This window comes from Balaenoptera physalus (genome assembly GCF_965194825.1).
Source record: "Balaenoptera physalus genome assembly, chromosome: 16".
NCBI classification, from domain to species: domain Eukaryota; kingdom Metazoa; phylum Chordata; class Mammalia; order Artiodactyla; family Balaenopteridae; genus Balaenoptera; species Balaenoptera physalus.
The window spans coordinates 1,894,703-1,920,512 of record NC_138898.1 but is presented as its reverse complement, the minus strand read 5'-3'; the positions used below and the strand labels follow the sequence as shown (position 1 = coordinate 1,920,512).

Below are 25,810 nucleotides of genomic sequence, written 5' to 3'. Positions count from 1 at the left end.
GAATGTTTTCTAAAATGTCTCTTTAAAATTATCATTAAATTTTAATTGCAATAAAATGTCCTGGTCAATTTTTCTTTGTGCAGTTTTTTGAGGTTTTCGTTGTGGTCCATTTTATTATAAAATGTTGCCATGGTCCCCTGGGCTTTGATTTTTAAAAGTTGTATTTTCTAAAGGTGTATTCAGAGTTTTATGCTAATCTTAATTTGACCCCATCAGTTATACCTTTCACATCCTTGTGGCTTATTTACAATTTCCCGCTTTCAGACAAGTCTTTCACGGTGTCTATGATTATTAACTGCCCATCATGTGACAAGAGTCTTTGCTTCATCTGAATGAAAGACGTACGTCTTATATTTAATTCTGCTGGTGTCCTTTCTGTTTCCCAAAGACATATGTTTGTCTAATGATCTGGTTAGAAGTGACATGTTGTTTCTGTGTAGCCCCACCCCACCCCACATAAAACACAGAATCGTGCATTTTTCTCTGTTCTTTCCGTTTCTTCCCCCAACTCTCAGGCTTTGCTAACTTACTTTGGATTTGGGACCAAGATAAGCATTATTAAATTGTTTTTTCAACAATATACAGTTTCTGTTATTAAAAATAAAAAAAACTTTTTGTGCTTGTACTCAGCTCCATAAAACCACGTTGACAACAATTTTCAGAGTTAAGTTTCTGTGTCTAAATACTGGTCGTGGGCCATTTCTGTCGCAGCCCCCGTTCTTGAGATCCTTGCTGTGACCCACCTCTCAGGGCCTCTGTCAAAGGAGCAAGAACATAGGACATTTTCTGCATCTTTGTGCATCCAGAAATGTCTGTTCCCTCCTACACGGGTGACAGCTCGGGGGCACAAGTGTATTGGGCCCCGACCTTTTTCCCTCAGACCTCCGTGGAGTGTGCCGTTCCCTTGGCCTCGTCTTTGGCGAGGTTTGATGTGCTGGGTGTTTGCACTGGGTCCTCAGCCACTTCAAACCATCATTTGCAGGCTCTCCCTTCGGTGTCATTGGCTCTGCCATGCTCGCTGCACACCCTTTCCTCTTGGAATATTGTGTCCTGTCCTCCCCTGTCACCTGGTGGGCCACCGGACGTGCAGTGGTGGCCCTCAGTAAACCCCTGGCCTCTGCCTGCCCTTCCGGTCCCCAGAGTGGATGAAGCATTGGCTGTGGCCCCAGAGGCACCTGGGAGAGGCCACGTGTGTGGCCGGCAGGTGGGGTGAACGTGGCTCTGCTCACACTGCAGCCTGACCCTCCCCTCCATCTGCTCCTCCTTCCAGATCCGGTCGGACAAAGACAGCGACATCCCCATCCGGTACAGCATCACGGGCGTGGGCGCCGACCAGCCCCCGGTGGAGGTCTTCAGCATCGACTCCATGTCTGGCCGGATGTACGTCACACGGCCCATGGACCGGGAGGAGCGAGCCTCCTACCACGTGAGTGTCCATGGCCTCGGGTCCCTAAGCGGGGGGAGGGCAAACCCAAGTCTGTATCAGAAAAGCCCAGGCGCGTGCGGGGCACCACCCCAGAGTGTCTCTTTCATGGGGCTGGGTGGGCCGAGAATTTGCACTTGTAACACTTTCCCGGGTGATGCTGAGAGGGTCTGGGACACACTCGGGGAGCGACTGGTGGAACTGGATCCACCTGGAAGACGTGGATCCACGTGACCTGCCAGGAGCTCTGATGGTCGGGGGGGCGGTCGAGAGGCTGCTGTGCCATCCCCGGCCTCTCTGATTGCCGAACATGCATCCTGCAGCCTTTCTGTTCCTGCCTCTCTGAGGGCAGAAAGGCAGCTCTGAAGCCAGCACTGCTGTTGCCATCTCAGAGCTGTGTGTGGAGAGGGAAAAAGGAGGAGAAAGTGGAGACTTCGGGGTTCAGCTGAAAGGGACTGTCCACCCCTTTCCTCCTTGGCCTCACAGCCTGGTGGCCCATAGGAGTGGCCCTGGAGCAAGGCGGAAGCCTCAGCTCTTACGCCCTCCGCCCTGGTGCCAGGCCCCCCTCCGGGCTCTGCATCCTTGTTTGCAGGATGAGGGTCTGCACCTGCGGGGGTCACACGGGCTGGAGCCCCGCCCCCAGCAGGTGAGACCTGGGCACTGAATCTCTCCGGCCTCAGTGCTCTCTCCTGCGAAGGGGGCGGACGGCCAGGCCGCATCAGCGTGTCGTTCCGAGGACTCACGGGTGACCACACGTGAGGCATTTAGGACGGCGCCCAGCCCCTGGTAAGGCTGCCTTTGGGGTTATCGTCAAGACGTCGGAACTCCCGGTTCCTGGATTGTAATTTACAAACAAAGATCTTCACGTGAGAGGATGGACTTCACAGCCGTCTGCCCGTGTCGTCCTGCTGACCGGCTCTAACCTCGCTCGGCTTCAGCCCAAGGGGCGAAGTGTGGCCAGACTCTGCTGCTCCTCGTGTTTGCTGGCTATTTGTTTCGGGTTAATTGTCCACTTCCTGGACCAGAAGGAAGGCTCCGTGCGGGCAGAGAGCCATCAGGCCTGTCCACACCACATCCCCTGGCCCGAGACCAGAGCCCAGCCCTTGGGGGGCGCTCACAACCCGTTCGCAGAAGGGAGGGAGTGGGTGGGAGGAGGTTGATTCTGTCATTGGCAACGGTGGCCTCCCCTGAGGGACCCCTGATGTCCCGTCAGAAGCAGGTGCACCTGGGGGAGCCCACTCTGGGGGGCGGGCAGTCCCCTCTGAGCCACGAGGGTTTCCTCTCTCAGCCGATTACTTCCCTATGTTCAGGACGGCTACAGAATTTCCGGGTCCAACACAGAATGAAACGGGGGCCCCTCCGAGCTTACTAAGGATTTTAAGACAGTGACGGCAGAGCATTAAACCACACGCAGGCCCTTCTGAACACAGGGCCCATGTCACTGTGCGGGTCACACAAGGCCGTGAGGCTCGTGGCCCCCTTTGAGGTGGGATCGACAGGAAGGCCGAAGCTTGAGGACCCCACCTGTGGTTGTCTGGGCCTCCGGGGCCCCATCTGCGCCTCAGTGCAAACGGCCCAGAGCTATACACCCAGTGTTACCATCCATTCCTGAGGACCCCCAGCCCCAGGCACCCCGAGAGCCACTTGATGCCAAGGACACCACACGCCTCCCTGAGCCCCCTTCGGCACACCCCCAGACCCGCTGCTGGGAAGGCAGGAGCCAGGTCTGGGGAAAGGAGACCCGACTGACAGTGGTCTGGGGTCTCCGGAGTTCCCGGCCCACCGTTAGCCGCCACGTGCACAGACCCAGCGAGACGATCCAGCCAACACGTGTTCAGCCAGCTGCGCGGCAGGAAACACGTGACTGTTGGCACCCCACGGGGACTGTGTGCTGCCACCACCATGCTCATGGCACGGCTCAAGGTCAAGATCAGCTCCCTTCGCCTGCCAACGAGTCCGTGCTGACTGAGAGACCGAGGTGGAGAGCTGGAGGCAGACAGACAGGCCCCCAGTTCCTTGCGGCTGTTGGCCAGGGGCCGCTCCCACCTCCTGACGGCACCGCAAGTCTCTGACTATCTCGCCTGCCGCTGGCCAGGGAAAGTGCTCTGATTTTAGAGGCCACGAGGCTACCTCTGTCCACCCAGACAGTCTCCCTGCCACTAAGGCCAGTCCCGCCACATGACGTGACCTGATCACGGGGTGAGCCCCGTTGCCCTCACTCCTGGGACCAGTGCCCCACATCCTTGGGGCCCTTTTAGAATCCTCTCTGCTCCCCCCACCCCAGTTCCACCAGCACCTTTGGCTGTGGAGGGGATGGGATGACCTCTCCCACCTGAGAGGGAGCTGGTGAACCGTGGACACGGGTCACCGTGAGACGACCGCGTGGAGGCCCGCAAACATGAGGCAGATGGGCTGTCCCTGCCCCGCAAGATGCCTCCCCAGAAGGTTCTTCAGGGCCCCTTAAGGAGGCTTGCTGTTGGGTTCGCCCACATACCGTCATCTTGGGCAAGGTCGCTCATCTTCCCGAGCCTCCGTTTCCCCATCTCTAAAATAGGGATCAGGCAGCACCCAGCTCACGGGTTCTTGGGAGCAATGAGGTAAGGCAGTGCGTGTAGCGTTCTGGGGGCACCCCCAGCCCGAGCCAGGGCACAGCGAGAGCCAGAGGCTGCTGGTGATGGAAGACAGTCTCCAGAGTCCACGTGAGGCCACTTCCAGGGCCCACATAGAATGTTCCGGGTCCCGTGCCCCAGGAAGAAACCAATGGCTCACGATTAAGACGCGAAGAGCGAGCACCTGGAAGGGGAGAGAACGGGGTCCCGCACACGGTCCGCAGGCGGCCACAGTGCATCACAGGAAATTCACTTGGCACGCGGTGCTCAGATTTGCAAGTCGCGGGACCTTTCTTGTCTCCGCCACCAAGACAGACCCCCGGCCCCCAACCGGCAGCTGCGTGCCCAGCCTGAGAGATGGACGGGGCTGGGGGGCTCTTAGAGATTTCCAACGGACACTATCGAATGTTATTTAAACTTGGGGGCGGTGGGCGAGGAGATCCCCACCAGCCAGCTTCTGTCATTAGCTCCACTCGGGCTGCTCCTGCTGCTAAAGATAGCGGCCCAAGCGGCAGTGTCACTTTAGTTAGAAGATAACTTTAATTTTAGCTCAGAATTACTCTTTTTAAAGTCTCCTCAACCTTTGGCTCAGAGCCTTATTGCTGGGCTGCACTGGACAAGAGGAAGGATGGCCTGGTGGCCTGTGGGAAGGACTTCCGCAGCAGGGCAGGTGCAGACCGGGGCTCCGGGAACTGGGGACTGACGGCGGCCGGGGCGGTGGCTAGTGGAAACAACCGCACAGCATCCTGAGATGCTTAAGCACGATACTTCAAGCCAACCTGCAAGGGGGCAGCCCCACCACTTAGCGGGCTGCGGGTCCCGGGAATCAGCGCTCATTTGTCTCCTTCTGATGACTCAGATCACCTGGTCTGTGAAGCCAGCCTTGAGCTCCCCCCTAAACACACTGTTTCAAGGGTAAAATTCCACCCAGGGCTGTCGGGCTGGGGCTGGCGGGCTGCAGTTAGCACGAGGCCCCTCCAGGCAAGGATGGGCACCGCTGCCTCTCCCCTGAGGCTGGCAGAGCACCGGGTGCAGGGCACGGGGCTGGGGGGGGGGGGGGCGGGGGGGCGTGGACGACTGTGGGTGGGGCCACCGCTCAGAGACCCCTCCCCCCGGAGGCCTGGAGCACAGGCTCTTCTGGGCACCCTTGGCGTGGCGCTGTCTTGGTGTAAAGACCCTGAGGTCCGGTGTGTCCGGCTTGGAGGGTAACGTGATTTCCACAGATAGATGGGGTCCGGGACACGGCTGTGTGACAGTCACAGCTCTGGCCTGGAGAGACCCCAGGCAGGTCCCTTCCACTCTCCAAGACTTGGTCCTGTCTAATCCCAGGTCCCCAGTGGTCCCACTCCAGCCCCCGCTGCTGCCTGCAGGGCTCAGCCACTCTGCGTGCCCCACGGAGGCCTCCACGCTTGCTGTCCTCTTGGCCCCTTGTCCAGGGCTCAGCTCCAACGTCATCTCCTCTGAGAGGCCTGCCTGGCCTCCTCCCCACCCCAGTGGGTCGCTGTGGTCACACGCGTCCTGTATTGCTTCCTTTCCTTCTCAGGGTCCGTCTCCCTTCTACACAAGAAGCCCCAGGGCAGCCCCGTGTTTCACTGAGCCGTAGTCTACGGTGCAGCCGGTGCCTGGCACAGATTGGCCCTCGATAGATATTGACTGAGGGAATGAATTAATGAGTGCATGCATGAATGAAAGAAAAAAAATCCAAAAGTGAAGGGGTGAGTCTGAGCAGCCCCTCTGGACCCTCCAGCCCGAGTTGAGGGTATCTTCCCTTTGTACCTTGAAGTCGTCGTTCCCAGATGGAGTTCCCTGGAGCCCCTTCCCCAGCAGAGTGGGCGGCTTCCACCCCAGGGCCCCTGGACCCGTCTCCTCTTTGCTGCCCCAAGAACAGATACACTGGGGTGCGAATGGGCAGCAGGGTGGCCTCACAGTGGACGCCCAAGCTCAAGGCCCCCATGTGTCTCTCTCTCCCAGGCCTGACCGCCCAGCGGCAGGAGTCTAAGCCCCAGCCCTGGTTGGCACAAGTGGCCTTTCGGTAGCTACTCTAGGTGGACGTGAGCCCTCATGGTCAGTGGTGTGGGGACGGTCTGCGTGGGTCCTGGGTGGGCGTCGGCGTGGGCCCTCGGGTCAGTTTCAAGCTCCCATGGGACACCCGGTTTTGCCCTCCCAGGACCCTTCCCCATTTCCACAGAGAGCCGAGGCTCATGACGTGTCCCCGGGCTGCCCAAGGGGCAGCCCGGAGCTGTTATGTCACCACCATCCCAGTGCTGTGGGTCCAAGGAACCTGCTTTCGGCTGTTCTGAGGCGGCCGGTCAGGTGTGTCACCGCTGGGTGGCCGCTGGCCCTGACGGCGTGTGTTGCTTTCCAGCTCCGAGCCCACGCTGTGGACATGAATGGCAACAAGGTGGAGAACCCCATCGACCTGTACATCTATGTAATTGACATGAACGACAACCGCCCCGAGTTCCTCAGCCAGCTGTACAACGGCTCCGTGGACGAAGGCTCCAAGCCAGGTGAGCCCTGGGCCCCAAGGGCGGCCAGGGGCCCCACTCCTGGGGAGGGCCACGCAGCCCCTGCCGCCGCGGTGGCACCGTGGGACTCATCGCCGATGCGTTTATTTTAGCGGGTGTTTACGAGTACCTACTGCATGCACTAGGGAGCGGGGTCCCTGCTCCACAGACCTCACGGTCCAGAGGGGGCACAGACAAAAGAGCTAACACAAGGGAATGGAGCTATTGCAGTGATGATTAGGCTCAGAAGGAAACCCATGGGGCACTGAGAGTCATGGGGGCAGCTGCAGATCAGGGAAGGTCCCTCTGCGGAGGCGCCCTGTGGGCCAAGAGCTGATGCGTGATAAGGAACGGCACTGAGAGAAGGGCTGGGAGGGAACCTGGGGGTGGAAAGAGCATGTGCAAAGGTCCTGGGGCAGGTCAGAGAGGAGGCCGGCTACCTGAGGCCTCCTGGGCACACTTGGGGTTTGATTCCAGGCACAACAGGAAGCCCATGAGAGGGCCGACTCCCCAGCCCAAGGAGGTGAGCCACATGCCTGAGGCCTTGGTTCCCCTCAGAGCTGACCCAGAGCCTGTCTTCCCATGGGCTCCTGTCCAGCATAAATGATAACGACCACTTTATAGCATCTGGCCTCTGGATGACATATCGACCAAGAAGTGGGCACCCCCTCTCCCCTTTAGACTCAAGGCCTGGGGAGGTGGAGGAAGCAGCCCCGGCCCTTTGGTGTGGATGTGGGGGGAAGCCCCAGCCGATGCTGGGACCCCCGCTCAGCGACCTGCAGCATCAGCTGGGAACACGTTACAAATGCATTGCTTGTGGCCGCACCTGCCGATTCAGACTCTGCAGATGCGGCCCCGGGGCCAGCAGCCGAGCTCCCAGGTGATTCTGCACTGGCTGAAGTTTGAGAAGCACAACCCCGCTGTCTCCTGACTGGGGGCGGGGGTTGTCCTTGGGACAGCTGCTCAGCTCGGGTCGAGTGGGGAGCTGAGTCAAGCACCACTGCTGAGGTCCCTGCTGGGGCTGCCGGAAGTTGCCGCTAAAATACAGGACTCGGGTTACGTTTGAACTTCAGAGAAACAAGGGATCATTTTTATGCAGGAGTATCGGGAACATACTTAGAGTAAAGGGTATTGCTTGTTGATCTGAACGTCCAATGTAACCGGGTGTCCTGCATCTTAGAGGCTGCCCCTCCCTGGCTCCCCGGTGGGCACCCACCCTGGGAAGGCTTCCTGGCTCTGGGGAAGGTCTGCGGTGCCGGGCAACCTGAAGCCAGCTTCCCGGGCCTCTGAGGAGGGGTCAGTGGGCATCCGGCTTGGGAGGAGGTGGGGTCCGCGAAAACAAACATTTATCGACCCTTCTCCACGGGAGGCAGCTGTCCTAGCTCCATCTCGGGGCTGCTGCTGCAACAAGGTGGATTGCGTTTATGATTGATTGTCTCTCAGAATCGGGACGCTCGGGCCAGCCTGGTGTCAGCAAAGGGAACGGGATATGACATTATTTCTGCGGGAACCCTGGGCAGCTGCACCCTGCAGGCCCCTGAGGGGCAGGGGCAGGCGGCAGGTGGCCAAATTAGCTACAAGCAGCCAAAGAAAACAGATGCGGGCCGCCAACAGCCAGCTCTTTAAGGATCAGGGTGGGGAGTGAGTGTCAGGCTTGGGGAGGGGGCTTTCTTGTTAACAGAAGCGGCAGGTCCTCTCTCCCCAGGACCCAGGATGCTCTGTAAAGCGGCCTGGATGTCACAAATCAAGCCTCATGCATCTTATTTTCAAACAGATCGATAGAGACAGTTTTCCCAAATGCGTAACTGCCTTTACTCGTTAGGATAACAAAAGCAGCACATTACTTTGTCTCGCCCTCGAAATCCTGATAGGAGCATCCTCGGATAGCTGGGTGTGGCCTGGGCAGGCTGAGGGCTGGTGTTGGCCCTGACTGGCCCTTGATTCCCCAGACACTCCGAGCCTTTCTGGGACCTTTTGCACTAAATGTTGGCTGACTTTTGGAGCCCCTGGGGGCCCCCAGCTCCACCTCTGTTCCTGGAACAACCCTCAGAGGGGAACGGTGACGCTGCCTCTTTGTGCAAAGCCAGGGATGGAGCTGCACGGTGCCCTGTTGGACCCGGCTTGATGCCCTCGCTCACCGTGACGTCCAGACAAAGCGGGCACCGCATCCTTGAGGCAGGAGAGTCCCGGGGACTTGGAAATAGTCTCTCCAGTTTCTTCCCTTACACCAGTAAATTACAATAATGGAAGGGTTTTACACAGTGCCTTTGTGGGATAAGGAGAAACTACCGCCAGAAGTTAGTCATTATTTTCTGGAATGATAGGCTAATGAAGGGTTTCAGATGCAGGTTCTGATGGAAAACAAATGGGAATGTTTGTTCAGTATTGACTCAGCTGGATAGGAACCTTCTAAGGTTTGGGAAGTTCACGTGGGGACATCAGCAAGCCAACTGGGGCCAGATCCCAGGCCGATCCCACGTCACCCCACGTCCTTCTCCCAGCCCCAGGCCCCTCAGTTTTATGAAATCCTCTCTGGCTTTGCTGGGTTGAACGGGCTCACACACAACTGTGGCTCCTACAGCTGAGAAGCTGAATTTCTCCTTGTATTTAATAGAATTAGCCGCGTGTGGGTAGTGGCTGCCGTGCCAGGTCCCCACCCAGACGGGGCCCCCTGAAGCTGGTGGTCACAGCAGCAGTTCCTCCCCCCGCCCCCTGGGAGCATCTGTCCTCTCCTGGTCATTGTCCCAGAGCCTGGATGGAACTGGCCAGGGGCCACCAAGCCCCTTGGAGACTCCATGCGATGTTCCAGATGAGAGCAGAGGGGGAAGCATGTCCGCTGGCCCCCCTTTGAATGTCTCACCGCGGGAGCTTTGCTCGGGTGGGTGCCCCGCCGCTTGCTCCCTGTGTACACGTCACCCCTGCCTTTCCAAACTCTGCCATTTCTGCAGAGCCCGCCTTGACACCCACCCTGTACTGTGTCCCCCGAATCTGCCTTGCCCACCCCCTTGAGGGGACCATCCCACACCCCCGGGCAGACGCTGCGTCTGCAGGGGCGACAGTGTTTTGCACACGGGACAAGCACGTTCGCTGTTTCCACGCGCTCCCTCTGTCGTGATGGGAGGGCAGCTGGTGTGCGTCCCTATGCCGCAAAACGGGTCTTAAGTAAGTGGTCGTTTCCAGCAAGGCCTGTCTCACTGGCTTTGAAATTGACTCTGAGCTCATGAGTTTAGATTCATGATAATTTATAAGAATTATCCATCTGTAATAGGGATGTTTTCCATAAAGAAATGGAGTTTCATTGATTTCAAGTTCACCAGAAAGTGGAACCAAAATTAGGGTTCCCGAGAGGAAGGGTCCAACTGAAAAGAGATGTGAGGAGGCTCAAGAGGATTGTGACCTGGTGCCCACTGGGGCCTGGGGTCCACAGAGGTATCTCAGGCCCCGGGGTGAGTAGGAAGCAGGAGGGCCAGGCTTTGTACAAACTTGAACTGGCTACCCAAGTGTCACCACTCCATTGACTCTTAAATGTGCTTCCCATAGGGTCTCATTGGAAGAAATGTCTTTTTAAGAAATCTTTTTATTTTGACATAATTGTGGATACACATGCAATTGTAAGAAATGGTACAGAGATACCCCACAGACCCTTCACCCAGTTTATACCGGTGGTAACATTTTGCAGAGCTGCCGTGCAGGGTCACACCAGGATGTGACATTGGTGCAAGCCCTGGCCCTCACTCAGACTTCAGCAGTCTTGCCTGCATGCGTGCGTGTGTGTGTGTGTGTGTGTGTGTGTGTGTGTCCGTGTGTCCATGTCCATGCGGTTTTATCACGTGTGCTGATTCGCATGACCTCCACGGTCAAGACGCTAACGGTTCCGTCACAAGGACCCTCAAGCTGCCCTTTCAGAGCCACAGCCATCTTCCCGCCCACCTGCCGTCCCTAACCCTTGCAATCGTTGATCTGTTTTGTCTCTATGATTTTGTCATTTTAAGACTTTGATATAAATGGAATCATAATGGTATGTTACCTTTGGAGACTGGCTTTTTTCACTGAGCATAATTCTCTGTATATTCGTGCAAGTTGTGTGTGTCCAAAGTTCATTTCTTTTCATTGCTGAGAAGTCTGCAGTGTGGATGCATTGCCCGTGTTCACCCTTTGAAGGGCATTTGGGTTGTTCCCAGTTTGGGGCCATAGTAAACCTCCAAGATCTTTCATTCCCATACAGACTTTCGCGTGAACGTAAGTTTTCATTTCTCTGGGACAGATACCCTAGAACGCAGTCACTGGGTGGGTGGCACAGGGAACAAGGGTTCAGCTCTGCAAGGGATGGCCACGCACTTTCCTGGAGTCACGGTACCATCTTCTGTCCCACCACGTGAGCGGCCCGGCTTCTCCACGTCCTCGTCGGCATTTGGTGGTGTCATGTTGTTTTGGCCGTTCAGAGGGGTGTGTGGCGATATCTCCTGGTGGTTTTCGTTTCTATTTCCCTGCTGGCTAACGATCTTGGGGTCTCATCCTGTGTGTGTTTGCAATCCGCACATCCTCCTCGATGAGATGTCTCTTCATGTCTTTTGTCCATTTCCTAATTAGTTTGCTTTTCTTAATCACTGAGTTTTGAGAATTCTTTACTTATTCGAGATACAAGCCCTTTGTCAGATATGTAGTTTGCAAATATTTTCTCCCCCTCTGGGACTTGTGCTTTCATCCTCTTCATGACATCCTTTGGGAGCAAGAGTTTTTCATTTTGATGAAGTCCAATTTTTCACTTTCCTTCGATGGATTGGGCTTGAGTATTGAGAACTCTTTGCAGGCCCTGGGTCCTGAAGATGCTGTAGGCTTTGTTCTAAAGGTTTTTTGGTTTCACATTTCACATTTCTTACATGGTCCATTCCAAGTTCATTTCTGTCTAATTTTTATATAAGGCGTGAGACTTCACGTCTGGATCATTTCTTTGCTTATGGATGCCCAGGTGTTCCTGTACCGTTTGTTGGAATGGCTTTCATTGAGTTGCTTTTGTACTTTTGTCAAAAATCAGTTGGGCCTATTTGTGGGTTTGTTCCTGGGCTCTCTGCTTCTATCCATTGATCTGCGTGTCTGTCCCTCTGCTAGCCCCACACTGCCTGGGTGACCGCGGCTCCATGGGAAGCCTTGACGTGGGGCGGAATCGAAGGCTGTTGGGACGGCGTGTTAAGTGTTCAGATCCTGGCTGTCGCCTGTGTCCTCCCCAGGTGGGACTGTGCACTTGGCAGGTGGCGTCGCGTGGCACTCAGCCACCCTCCTCAGAATCCAGGCGGCCGGCCACCACGTGGCCAGTGTGCGGCGTGGCAGGGCCTCTGCCGGCTACTCCCTCTGTCTCATCGTTAAATGGAAGTAATGGTAGCGCCCACCTCCTGGAGTCAGCTGAGGGTGCCCACCTGAGGCTCCCAACAACTATTACTAATCATGTTATTACTATTAATGGGTATTAACTTATTAATATTGTTAAACGTTCTTACTCAAAATATTAGTTCATTTTCCCGACTCCAGCAAGTACATTGTCAGGTTGAACCTCAGATTGAACTATAAGACTCACTTAAAACCAGCTGTCCTGGTACATGTAAAAGTATGAAATTAGAACACTCCCTAACACCATACACAAAAATAAACTCAAAATGGATTAAAGACCTAAATGTAAGGCCAGACACTATCAAACTCTTAGAGGAAAACATAGGCAGAACACTCTATGACATAAATCACAGCAAGATCCTTTTTGACCCACCTCCTAGAGAAATGGAAATAAAAACAAAAATAAACAAATGGGACCTAATGAAACTTAAAAGCTTTTGCACAGCAAAGGAAACCATAAACAAGACCAAAAGACAACCCTCAGAATGGGAGAAAATATTTACAAATGAAGCAACTGACAAAGGATTAATCTCCAAAATTTACAAGCAGCTCATGCAGCTCAATAACAAAAAAAACAAACAACCCAATCCAAAAATGGGCAGAAGACCTAAATAGACATTTCTCCAAAGAAGATATACAGATTGCCAACAAACACATGAAAGAATGCTCAACATCATTAAGCATTAGAGAAATGCAAATCAAAACTACAATGAGATATCACCTCACACCGGTCAGAATGGCCATCATCAAAAAATCTAGAAACAATAAATGCTGGAGAGGGTGTGGAGAAAAGGGAACACTCTTGCACTGTTGGTGGGAATGTAAATTGATACAGCCACTATGGAGAACAGTATGGAGGTTCCTTAAAAAAACTACAAATAGAACTACCATACGACCCAGCAATCCCACTACTGGGCATATACCCTGAGAAAACCATAATTCAAAAAGAGTCATGTACCAAAATGTTCATTGCAGCTCTGTTTACAATAGCCAGGACATGGAAGCAACCTAAGTGTCCATCAACAGATGAATGGATAAAGAAGATGTGGTACATATGTACAATGGAATAGTACTCAGCCATAAAAAGAAACGAAATTGAGTTATTTGTAGTGAGGTGGATGGACCTAGAGTCTGTCACACAGAGTGAAGTAAGAAAGAGGAAAACAAATACCGTATGCTAACACATATATATGGAATCTAAGAAAACAAAAAAAAGGTCATGAAGAACCTAGGGGTAAGACGGGAATAAAGACACAGACCTACTAGAGAATGGACTTGAGGATATGGGGAGGGGGAAGGGTAAGCTGTGACAAAGTGAGAGAGTGGCATGGACATATATACACTACCAAACGTAAAATAGATAGCTAGTGGGAAGCAGCCGCATAGCACAGGGAGATCAGCTCGGTGGTTTGTGACCACCTAGAGGGGTGGGATAGGGAGGGTGGGAGGGAGGGAGACGCAAGAGGGAAGAGATATGGGAACATATGTAGATGTATAACTGATTCACTTTGTTATAAAGCAGAAACTAACACACCATTGTAAAGCAATTATACTCCAATAAAGATGTTAAAAATAAATAAAATTAAATAAAATAAAAGGCTGTGTTCTGCTCCTTTGAGAAGAGAAAACAACAGATTAAAAACAGCAGCTGGGGGGACCTCCCTGGTGGCACAGTGGTTAAGAATCCACCTGCCAATGCAGGGGACACAGGTTCAAGCCCTGGTCCGGGAAGATCCCACATGCCCTGGAGTAACTAAGCCCATCCGCCCCAACTACTGAGCCTGTGCTCTAGAGCCCGCAAGCCACAACTACTGAAGCCCATACGCCTAGAACCAGTGCTCCGCAACAAGAGAAGCCACCGTGATGAGAAGCCAGTGCACCACAACGAAGAGTAGCCCCCACTTGCCACAACTAGAGAAAGCCCGTGCGCAGCAACAAAGACCCAACACAGCCAAATAAATAAATAATTTTAAAAATAATAAAAAATAAATAAAAACAGTAGCTGGGCTCCCTGACCTGAAGCTTGTGAGCCCCGACTGCCTTGTCCGCCTGCTCTTCCTGAGCTCCTGAACCTGGCTCAGGGCAGTGGAGAGGCCCCACGTCTCTGCAGGAGGCCTCGGGCTCCCCCAGCAAGGGGCGCACCTTCCGCTGAAGCTTTGATTATGCAGCCGTTGCAGAAACAGCACTGACCGAGGGCCTCCAGGTGCTGGGTACTGTCCTCAGGCCTCCCGACAGGATAACCTACTGAAACCTGACAGTCCTGTGACACAAGCACTTTGGAGATGAGGGAACGAAGGCACAGAACAGGTAAGTAAGGACACAGCCAGTGGCAGGCGTTACCAAACCAAACTCGGATCCGCTCGCCTGCGTGGTACAGACAATCTGCTGACACGAGGTTGTGGTGAAGGAGAGTGCAGTTATTTACTGAAACGGCTCCAAACAAGGAGAACGGGTGGCTTGTGCTCAAAAAACCCAAACTCCCCAAAGGGTTTCAGCAGAGCGTTTTTAAAGGCCAGGTAAGGGAGTTGGGGGTCCCAGGGTACGTGATCAGCTCGTGCAAAATTCTCTGATTGGTTAATGGTGAGGTAACAGGGTGGGGTCACAGGGGTTCACATTATCAGTCCTCAGGCTCCAGGAGGCCTGGGGGCTACATGCTCATAACTGGAGCCCCCTTCCCTCTGCAGCAGCCGTGGGTCCACACCCTTTCCGACAGGCTTCTCCAGCTGGAAATGGGTTTCGTGGTGTTGCTTCCTGCCCAGAGGCAGCCTGCCCGGTCTCATGGCATCTCTCAAGCCTCCCAAGAAAAGATGCCTCTGTGTTGACTATTTTTTAACAAAAAAGGCTCTAGTTGGAATTTCTGCTTTCCCTAACCCGTTGTAATTGTGTGAGGGCCTATATTATAAATTTTGAAATTAATGTTGCTTTAAAATATTAAATAGAGAAATCTACATGCTGCAAATGAAGTCAAAGAAACCTTCATCTATATAATGCAGTTTTTGCTTAAATAGATTATTCTATTAGTGGGCCCTGTTTATTTATTTATTTTATTTCTGTGCCGGCGGAGTCCCCCGAGATTAATGCCACGGACTAATGCACAGATGGCGCCAGATACTTGAAAGTCATCTGCATATTAAGAATTTAAATCTTTAGCCTCAGTGATTTGAGCAGAAAGCCAATTATGGAGCTGAATTAGTTTTCAAATTAAACTGCGATTTAAGGTTTGTGAAATTAATCCTTTAAGGCGCATGGCAGCGTTTGTACATGAACTCTTCGGAAGAACCAAGAGTCTGCCTTCTCCCCCTTTTCCTGATGGCACGATTTATGAAGTGATGTCCGGAATCTCGGGCAGCAGACAGCATGCCCTCTTAGAGGAAAATACAGAGCGATCTTCAGTTTCATTTGTTAAGAAAAATGCAGGCCTCTCTACTAGGGGGAGAGGCCCAACGAGGCCTCCAGAGAAAGCCCTAGAAGGATGATTTTCTCCTCGTTCTCACAGCCCAGGTGATGGGGGTGAGACTTAACTCCCCAGTTACTACCGATGCTGCTGCAGTGAGTGGTTCCTGGCAGAGCGCTCAGCGGGGTACCGCGGCTGAATCTCTCCCTCCCTCCCGTGGGCGGCCCAGGTGTGCCATGGCATCGGGGCTGCTGGGCACTCACGGCTGCCTGTGGACCAGACCCGCCCCCACTGGAGAAGGCGAGAGGGTTGGGGGACCTTGATGCCAGGGCCACGCTTTCCCAGACACGCGGAGGCTGGCCCTGCTCACGACCCGAGACGTGGTGTGGCCACTGAACACTTGCTGGAGGGTTCAGGAAGGGGCACCCTCAAGTGTAAGGGGGAGACTGAGACACAGGACACGGGCAAGGGGGGCAGAAGCAGGGTGCCACCAGGGCAGGGCCTGGCCCGCAGGTCAGCAGGCGTCGCCGAGTGCCCTCTGGGTGGGTGGGGATGAGTGCCCAGACACTGAGTGGAGGCCACCTCCCCCAGGCAGCTCTCCAGGTCTCAAAAAGGAGTTCCTTCTGCCTCCACCCCATTCTCTTCTTCTAGGAAGCAAGTGAAAATCACGGAGCCCTTGCTCAGTTTCAGGGCCCTGCACACTTATATTTCATCTGGGTTTGTTTCCATGGCAACCCTGCCCGTTGGCCTTTCAGCTCAGAGCACTTGGGCATGCATGGGTCACCTGATCACGGAGTGGTGGCCATGGGCCAGCCAGGTTTTCAGAATCTTTTTTGAAAGAAACCAAATTGTGATTAAGGCTGGAAAAAAAGTCCCATCAGTTGCCTCATTTCTTTTTTTAAGTAACATTTTACCTTCTGGTAATCAAGTGATAATCTTTGGAGGAAACTTGAGAGATACAGAGAAAATCACAAAGAAAAACATCACAGTCTCTCATCTTGCCTGCCACGCAGAGATTGCCACAAGCACATTCGTCAAAGATCTCTCTGGTCTTCTCTCCCTGCACGAACATGTTGTTATATTAAAGAACACAGTTTAGAAACTGGATTGTTTTCCGTTTTGCTGTATATCATGAACATTTCAAGCGTCACAAAATATTCTGGCTTTAAACAGTTCCGTCATGGGAACGTACCACAATTTATTCAGCCAACACCCAGTTGTCAGACATTCGGCGTCACGTACTAATTGATTATGCTCCTTGTTTATCTGCACCGCTAGATGTGAGCTTCGCAGGTCAGGGACTTTTTTTTACTTTTTATTTGAGACCATTGTTGATCCACACGTGCTTGTGCAACAAAGGACAGAGAGAGTCCCTCATCCAGGTTTTCCAACAGTAATGTGGAAATAAATGAAGACCAGCCGATGGGAACCAGCAGAGGCTGTGTGTTCAGAGCAGGGGGGTCACCAGCCACCATCACAGGCAGAGACTCGAAGGCGGGCAGAGGACCGGGGAGCTTCGTGGTGGAGAAGGGGGCTCAGGTGTGCCTTGGTGGGGGCTGGTAGTTGGGGCCTAGAACGGGGCATCCCATGTGAATTTCTGGGGGTGCGCTTCAGCTTTTCTGGCTGATTGTTTTTAATCTGCATCTGATGACTCTGTTATCGGAATCTCCCCTGGTCTGGTCCTGGTCAGTTCTTTCTCTCTGTTTTCAGTCAGGTTTTGTCTTCTTGTGTGCCTGGTTCATTACGTGCTGTGCCTTGTGTGTGAAAAATTGTAGAGGTGACTTGAGGGTAAGATGTTACCTTTGTCTATGAAGGATATGCTTTCGCTCCTGGCAGGGGAGTCTGGTAACCTCAGATATCATAGCCTAAGTCACCTTAATAGAGCTGTGCCTCCGTCGGCTAGGACGGTTCCTTTCCTTCACTCTCACTCCCAGCGCGCTGCCCTTCCGGGTCCAACCCAAAGACTCGAGCGTTTTCCAGGCTCCACCCTCATATGGTGAGCCCTAAGCTCAGTGTTTTTACCCCCGTTCCCATCAGTCTGTTGAAAGCTCCATGTAGCTCTTCAGCCGTCAGAAGCCGATTTGGAATCAGCAAATGTCTTTTTTTTTTTTTAATATTTATTTATTTATTTATTTATTTGGCCGTGCTGGGTCTTAGTTGCGGCATGTGGGATCTTCATGGCCGCATGGAGGATCTTTAGTTGCGGCATGCGGGATCTTAGTTCCCCAACCAGGGATCAAACCCAGGCCCCCTGCATTGGGAGCATGGAGTCTTAACCACTGTACCACCAAGGAAGTCCCTCGAATCAGCAAATGTCTTGAGAGGAAAGATGGCCCCCGGTCTCGGGTTCTCCCTTCCGGCCTGCCCCGCCCTCCCTGAGTCTGTGCCATTGGTATCTCTCTAGTGCCCTTAATGAGATGTTTTTATTTCACATTGGGTCCAGCTTTTCTAATTTTCCTCAGGAGGAAGATCAGTTTAAAATAACATTGTCCACCATTTGCTAAAAACAGAACCTCCTGGATTTCTTTTAAATACTTAATGCCTCTGGGGAAATTCTACTGATAATTAAATTCATTAAAATTCGGTTTACAGGGGTTCCCTGGTGGCGCAGTGGTTAAGAACCCACCTGCCAATGCAGGGGACACGGGTTCAAGCCCTGGTCCGGGAAGATCCCACATGCCGTGGAGCAACTAAGCCCGTGCGCCACAACTACTGAGCCTGCACTCTAGAGCCCATGAGCCACAACTACTGAAGCCCGCGTGCCTAGAGCCCATGCTCCGCAACAAGAGAAGCCACTGCAGTGAAAAGCCCACACACCGCTACAAAGAGTAGCCCCTGGTCGCTGCAACTAGAGAAAGCCCACACACAGCAACGAAGACCCAATGCAGCCAAAAATTAATAAATAAATAAGTTAAATTAAATTAAATAAATTGGGTTTACACACTCTTCGAGAATAGCCATTGCGTGAAGTTAGGTGGGTGTGTTTGATGAATGTTTTTCCTGGGGTTCTCAAAACACAGAAGTTCCATATTTTCTCCCCTAGAAGACACTTCATAAAGATGTGTTGAATGAATGAATAAATGTCCCAGGGGGTTTGCAGCATCGTGGTCTGATTGCAGCCGGCGCTCCATGAAACCCAGCGACTGAGTTAGCGTTCTCTCTGCGACTGAGTTAGCGTTCTCTCTGCGACTGAGTTAGCGTTCTCTCTGCGACTGAGTTAGCGTTCTCTCAGCGACTGAGTTAGCGCTCTCTCTGCCCACCCGCGCCCCCCGCACTCCTGGCTGCGTGCAGTCTGTGTTCTCGGCACGTCTTCAGAACATAAGTTTGACCCACTCTCCTGATGAAAATACTGCCCTCTGATCTTAGAATAGAGTCCAGAATCCTCGCCGTGGGCCCAGCCCGCCTCCAACCCCATCACATGCCCCCTTTCCCCGGTTCCTCAAACGTTTGGAGCTCTTCTCTGCCCCAGGGCCTTGGCCTCCTGCCCAGAGTACCCCCCGTCCCCTCCCTACCCCACCACCCCCATCTCTCAGGCCGTCCCTGCTTCCTCCGTAGCACCCCACATACCTCATTATTCTACATATTCTTTCATGCGAGCGTTCTTCCCCCTTCCAAGCACTTATCACAGCTGGCGATGATCTGTGTCTCCCTGTTTGTTCTGTCCTCACTGGCATGTTAGGGGTGGGACCATGTCTGTCTGCTTGTTCTCTTCCGACATCCTGAGCACAGAGCCTGGTGTCTGCACACAGCAAGTGCTCACTCAGTACTTGTGGGCTGAGTATCCCCGCACACTGGAATGTCATTCAGCCGTGAAAAGGAGTGAACCTTGAAAACGTTAGGCTCCGTGAAAGATGCCAGACACAAAGGCCGCGTAGTATACGATTCCATTTATAAGCCGTGTTCAGAAAAGGCCAATCTGGAGACAGACAGTAGATGAGCATTGCTGGGGACTGGGGAGGAGGATGGGGAGCAACTCATTTATTTATTCATTCATGCATGCATGCATGCATGCATGCCGTGCCGGGTCTTAGTTGCGGCACGCAGGATCCTCGTTGCAGCATGCGGTATGCAGACTTCTTAGTTGCAGCATGCGGACTCTTAGTTGCGGCAGGCATGTAGGATCTAGTTCCCTGACCTGAGATCGAACCCAGGCCCCCTGCACTGGGAGTGTGGAGTTTTACCTACTGGACCACCAGGGAAGTCCTGGGAGCGACTCTTAACAGATACAGATTTCTTTGGGGGTGACAGAATGTTCTGGAGTTAGATACGCTCTATTGACAATTACACGACTTTGTGAATCTACTAGTGCACTTTAAACGGGTGGATTTTCTGATGCGCGAATTACATTTTGATAAAAACTATGTAAATCTGTGGATTGAACAAGTGGGGAGAGGGAGGCGCTGCGGGCCTGGAGCTCCTGGGCCCTCGCTTCCTGCAGCGTCCGGCCCCGTCCAGGCTGGGACTTCCCATCCTTTCAGTGTGAAAAGTCTGGTCCTGGGCCCATTCCTCTCTGGTTGGTGGATGAGAATAGAAAACCTATGCCCTGTAAACAGATTTCCACTTTCCTCTCTCTGTTTGCTTTCCTTTCTGTTTTATAAAATGCATTTGCTTTGAGAAGTTTTTATTCAGTAAAAGCTGAAAGCTAAAGCCAATTCCCAGTCAGGCCCTCGCTGCTTGCGGTGGGGTTGGACGCGGGAAGGCAGGAGGACCTGCTTTGCCCACACATCCGCGCAGCCAGAACACTGGTAGGATTTGGAAAAGGCCCCCTGCCCGGACCACGAAAGTGTCTCCACCACTGTCTGCCCAGTTCCTAGCGCCGTGCCGGCCCAGAGCAGGTGCCCAGTGCGTGTTTGATGACTAAAACACCCACCCATCACCACCTTGGATCCCAACAGGCCTGGAGGCCCAGCTGCACAGCCAAGCCCCAAGCCCAGTTCAGTCTCAGCTTAAGCCAGCACCCCGCAAGAAGGGACCCAGTGGACGATGGTGCCCACACTCCCTCACCCCTGTGGGCGCTGGACAGCACACTGTTCCAGCCTGGGAACGTGGAGCTGAACGAAGGACATGCAGATCAGGACTAGGGCCCCATGCCCAAGACTCCAGGGGCAGTCACAGGGCCGGGAGCCTGTGCCAGTCAGTCAGAACTCTGGGTTGCAAGCGACAAAAACTCAAACTAAAATGACATAAGGCAAGAAGGGGAATATATCAGTTCAGGTACACAAAGAGTCTGTAACGTACCTTCTCCTCAATTTTGCTGTGAACCTAAAACCGCTTTATAAAAGAAGCCTTAATTTTTTAAGTATAGAGGCAGCAGCTTCAGGTGCCGCTTGACCCAGGGGCTGCCCGATAGGAGGTGGTCACCCGAGCCCCTCTTGGTTTTGTTTCCTCCAAGATGGCCCTGTCCTTCATTTTCCTTCCTTGTGGCACAAAGTGACCACAGCCCCAACCTCACACGCTGACCCAACCAAGGCCAGCGGCAGGGACAGTACGCTGGTTTCCCAGTAACCCCGGCGAGCACCTCCGCCTGGATCACAGGCTCTGACTGGGTAAGGTGCCCACCGCGGACCCGATCACTGTGGCCAGGGGAGGGGTGTGCCGTCCAACCAGGGCCTCCCGCCGTGGGGAAGGGAGGATGCCAGTAGGAGCCCCACGTGCCGCTCTCAGGAGCCAGGGGACCGTGCCGGAGCGTCCCCTGCGGACCTCAACCCTGGCGTGTGGATGGGAAATGGCGTGGGCGGCTCACCCCCCCGGGCTCGGAGGTGCGGGTGACCACGCGCCCACGCGCACCCTGGGTTTACTACTCCGTCTGCCCCTGCGCCCCGTGTGCGCAGCTCCCCGCCGAGGGGGCTCTTCTCACTTAGCTTCCCCAAGTGCCTGTTGTGCCCCTTCTGTATACCCAGCCCTGTTTTTTTACCGCGTGCCGAGTCGCGGCCGTGCCGTCCTCCGCGTGGGATCTGGATCCTCGGCAAACGCTGCCGGCCAGAGCCTTGGGCCGTGAGGCTCAGGAGGGAGAGTGCTGGGTTTTGAGCCAGCATCGCTGGCTCCGCTGTCCCCAGGCGGCTCCCCCTCCTCCAGGGCCTCGGTCTCTCTGCCCGCTGACCACCTCCGAGCGGACTTGAGCTCGGCAAGAAACCCGCCGGTGGTTCTGCAGGAGTGTGTGGGGCTGGGAGGGACAGGTGCACTTCCCAGGGCCTGGCAGGCCTCCAGCCCGCGCGAGGGGAAGGACCCACACCACGTCCAGCCTCCGGGGAGGCGTGGTCCCGGCTGACGTCTGCCGGGGTGCGGGCGCGGGGCCGCGGCGGGTGCGACTGGTGAGTCCCACGTGCGCTGCCGTCTCTGTTCCAGGCACCTACGTGATGACGGTCACAGCCAGCGACGCTGACGACGGCACCACGGCCAACGGGATGGTGCGCTACCGGATCGTGACCCAGACCCCGCAGAGCCCCTCCCAGAACATGTTCACCATCAACAGCGAGACGGGGGACATCGTGACGGTGGCAGCCGGCCTGGACCGAGAGGTGAGGAGGCCGCCGTGGGGCGGGGGGGACGGGGCGGGGGGTCGCTGGTGCTGCTGCTGCCGCCAGGGCGGGAGACCTTTCCCACTAGGCACAGCAGGGTGTCTCCAGGCACTGGGCCACGTGGTCCCACCTGGGTGAGGCCTGGCGGAGACAGTGCCCGGCGGGGCCTAAGTTGCACGGTGTAAATACATCTTCTGGGACCCGTGTCAGTGGAGTTGTGCGATGCGAGAGGTGGGCCAGAACCCCCAGGGCTCAGAGCAGGCCTCGGGCGGACCCGGGACCTCCATCTCATGTACCAGAGGATCCAGCAAGGCCCCAGGACCCTCGCCGGGACCATGATGGACGCCTGCTCGGCCCAGACAGGGCCCTGCAGTTGGCCCTTGGGATGAGGAGCGGCTCCGTCCGGCTTCTAGAAGCCTGCTGCCCTCAGCTAGGGAGGTGGTCCCTTGGAGTGGGTAGTGACGCCGCATGGCGTGGGCCGTCAGGGAGGCGAGCCATCCCCTGTCTCTCCCCACCCAGGGTCCCCGACCTGCCCCAGGAGGGAGGGCATCCCCATTGCCCCCAGAAGACTGTACCGCAGTGTTTCTCCAGGTTCTAGCCTCACCCAGGGTGTCTTCACACCTCTCGGGAGAGCAATGTGGTATGACCAGGGCCTGTGCGTGAAGGCAAACATGCACACACGCTCTTGCACACGCATGCATGCGTCCTTCTCCATGGTCAGCTTTGGAAGCATTGCTCCAAGGAAATTCCTGTCTGAGGTCCAGGGTCAAGGCTGAACTTGGGCACGGTGACCCCTGAACACGAGCAAGTGCCCCGCCTGCTCCTTCCTCACTTAGCAAATGTGGACAGAGTGCTGTGTGAGGCATAGGGGATGTGGAGCTGGTTAGACGGTGGCTGCCCCCAGGGCCAGGGGTGGGGAGCAGAACCTAAGTGGATGTGCTGCAGTGGATCATGTGTGTAAACAGTGGATTGCGTGTGTAGGCAGTGGATCACGTGTGTAGGCAGTGGATCATGTGTGTAGGCAGTGGATCACGTGTATATGCAGTAGATCACGTGTACATGTGGATCGTGTGTATTAGCAGTGGATCACATGTGTATATGTGGTAGGTCACATGTATATGCAGTGGATCATGTGTGTAGGCAGTGGATCGCCTGTGTGTATGCAGTAGATCACGTGTACATGTGGATCGTGTGTGTTGGCAGTGGATCACATGTGTGTGTGTGGTAGATCACATGTATATGCAGTGGATCGTGCGTGTAGGCAGTGGATCGCATGTGTATATGCAGTAGATCACATGTATATGCGGTGGATCGTGCGTGTAGGCAGTGGCTCGCATGTGTATATGCAATAGGTCACATGTATATGGGGTGGATCATGTGTATTGGCAGTGGATCACATGTGTATATGCGGTAGATCACATGTATATGCAGTGGATCATGTGTGTAGGCAGTGGATTGTGTCCACAAGGTGGTGATGTGAGATGAGATGGAGCTAACTATGGAGAAATCAGAGGAGGCTTCTCAGAAGAGGTGGCCTTGCTCTGAGCCTTGGAGGCTGATAAGATCAATCATATTTTTCCTCTTTGGGACTAAGGACCCGTTTTTCCTGAATGCTGCACACCAGACGTCTAACTGGTTCCGAGCAATCACAGATCCCACTCAGCAGTCTCCTCTTTTCGATCAAAAACTTTTACTGAGCACTGACTTTGTGCTAGAAACTGCCGAGGGTGCTGGGCAGACAGCAGTAAACAGGGCGAGTGGTGTCCCTGCTCGCGTGGGGCTCACTTTGCAGGAGGGAGAAACAGGCAAGAGGGAATAGTCCCCACGAGGTAAATGAATTCAGGCAGTGGCGTGGGTTATAAAGAAAGAGCATCGCGTACCGTCCACAGAGGGTGGGGGTGGAGCATCAGGGAGGTCCCTGTCCTGTCCCGGGAAGGGAGTTGTATGAGTGTCCCAGGGCTGTCCTAACAAAGGAAATGCAGCCTCTCACAGTTCTGGAGGCCAGAAGTCCAAGATCCCAGCAGCCTCAGGCCCCAGCCCGGCAGCAGAGGGGCCTGTCCACCTCCCACGCAGGCAGATCCCCACGCCCTGCCCGGCCCGGCCTCAGCGGGCCTCCGCCACCTCTAAAGAGCTTCTGTTCGTTGCTTGCTGAGTGTGGACTTCAGGTTCAGGAAACAGAGAGGCGGGGAGCGGGCGGTACTCAGCCCGCGGGCCCCGAGCACCCGGACCTCCGTTAGAGATGAAGAGCAGCTCGGCTGCACGGCTCTGCTGGGGGCCTGGCTGCGATGTCGGGCCTTGGAGACAGAAGGAGGCGTTTCCGGGGCCTCTGTCTAGGGGACAACGGGGCAGCACCCAGAGGACCCTTCTGGAAGTCTGCAGAGCAGGGAGAGGCCCCACCTCAGAAAGCTCAGAGAAGCTGCCGGGTCCGGAGCCGCGCCCCTGCTTCCCTGAGCAGGTGGGGGGCCGGCCGTCCCGGTTTGCATTTATTTATGAACAAACCAGCAGGTGTGGAGGGAGGGACAGACAGCCAGGAGCAGTGGGAGGAGGAGTACCGCCAGCGTTTCGTGGGCTTTTCTGCTACTCATCTTCCATTCTTCGGTAAGCACGTGCCGAGCTGCCGCCGTGGGCAGAGCCTGTTCTAGACACCGGGGCGCCTCAGGGACCCCACGGAAGGTCAGTGCGGGCTAGGCACTGTACAGTGCACGTTATCACATCTTAGTCCTTGAAACCGCCCAGGGGGAAATTCCAGTAGTAGCATTTCTTTCCAGATGAGAAAGGCAAGGCTGCAGGGGTTCTTAATTGCCCAGGGCCACAGGGTCTCGGAGCTCAAGAGAGGCGTGGCCCCCAGGGCCCAGGCCCTCCCCTGGTGCTGGGGCTGGAAACTCTGGACGCCAAAAGGGGCCAGAATTCACGCTGGGGCGTGCGGGGAGGGGTGGAGAGGCCTGGGGAGGGTCTGCCCCACCAGGGCCTTAGTGGAGCAGACAGCAGGGAAGGCCTCAGGTTGGCATTTTTTAAAATCCTGTGCAAGGCAGATGGCACACATCTGTGGGCCTCATCCAGCCTTGGGGCCACCCGTGGACACCCCCAGCTCCTTCCATAATGGTCAGCACTGTTTAGCCATGAGGAAGCTTCGTTTTCCTCATCTCAGAAATGGGAACATGCGTGTCACCTGGGTGAGGTGTGCACCGTCCTGAGGCTGGAGGAACACATCCCTGAAATGCATCTCTTAACCCCATGCCTGCCCTCAGCAACCTGGATCCTTAACCCTTTCCAGGGGGCACCCCAGGAGAGGCTCCACCCTGCCAGGTAAAACACAGGGCACCCAGCTAGATGTGAGCTGCGGACAAACACAGATCGTGTTTCCTGCAAGTGTGTCCCAAATATTGCATGGGACATATTCATACCAAAAATTGTCAGTTGTTTGTGTGAAGTTACATATAACTGAACGGTCCCTGGTTTTGTTTGCCTTGTCTGGCAGGCTAGCCTGAGGCAGCCGCCCCACTCTGGGCCCGGATGGGGAAAGGGGCACCCCTCGGAGAGCCCGGTGGGCGATCCCTCCTCCTTGGTGCCACAGTGGCACCTGATGGAGGAGCTGACAGGCAACAAGGTCCTCGAGAGCCGGGCCTGCAGATCAGGGGAAGCTGGCCGGGCCGGTGGGCATGACGTGCGAGGGCCCTGCCCGGCTGGGCGAGCCATCAGGTCCCATCAGTGTGACCGGCACCAAGCCGCCGGGGCTGTCCCTGCGACACGACCCGCCCTGGAGCGGGAGCCACAGCACTTGCTCGGCCGTCGGAGGCCCCTCCCCCCGCCGGGAACGAACCCGAACACCTGCTCCGCGGACACGGGAGGACATGGAACATCCCGGTGGGTGTGCCGGGCCGTGCACCCTCACTTAAGGGGACCTGGTGGCCTCCTCTGCGCCTGCCCACTGCCAAGGCCCACCCTCACCCTGACCTCGCCCCTCACGTAAAGCA

The 25,810-nt window shown here is 54.9% G+C and overlaps 1 protein-coding gene across 12 annotated transcripts in view; it reads left to right on the top strand.

The window, feature by feature from the left end:
• The window catches only part of CDH4 (cadherin 4), a 569,973-nt gene that overhangs the window by 488,826 nt on the left and 55,337 nt on the right, over positions 1 to 25,810 (top strand). For all 12 annotated transcript variants that reach the window (XM_082428306.1, XM_082428302.1, XM_082428305.1 and 9 more), the window contains 3 exons: positions 1,271 to 1,426; positions 6,398 to 6,542; positions 21,664 to 21,836. In XM_082428306.1, coding sequence (XP_082284432.1) covers positions 1,271 to 1,426; positions 6,398 to 6,542; positions 21,664 to 21,836 — 474 coding nt within the window. The remainder of the gene's footprint in view (positions 1 to 1,270; positions 1,427 to 6,397; positions 6,543 to 21,663; positions 21,837 to 25,810) is intronic.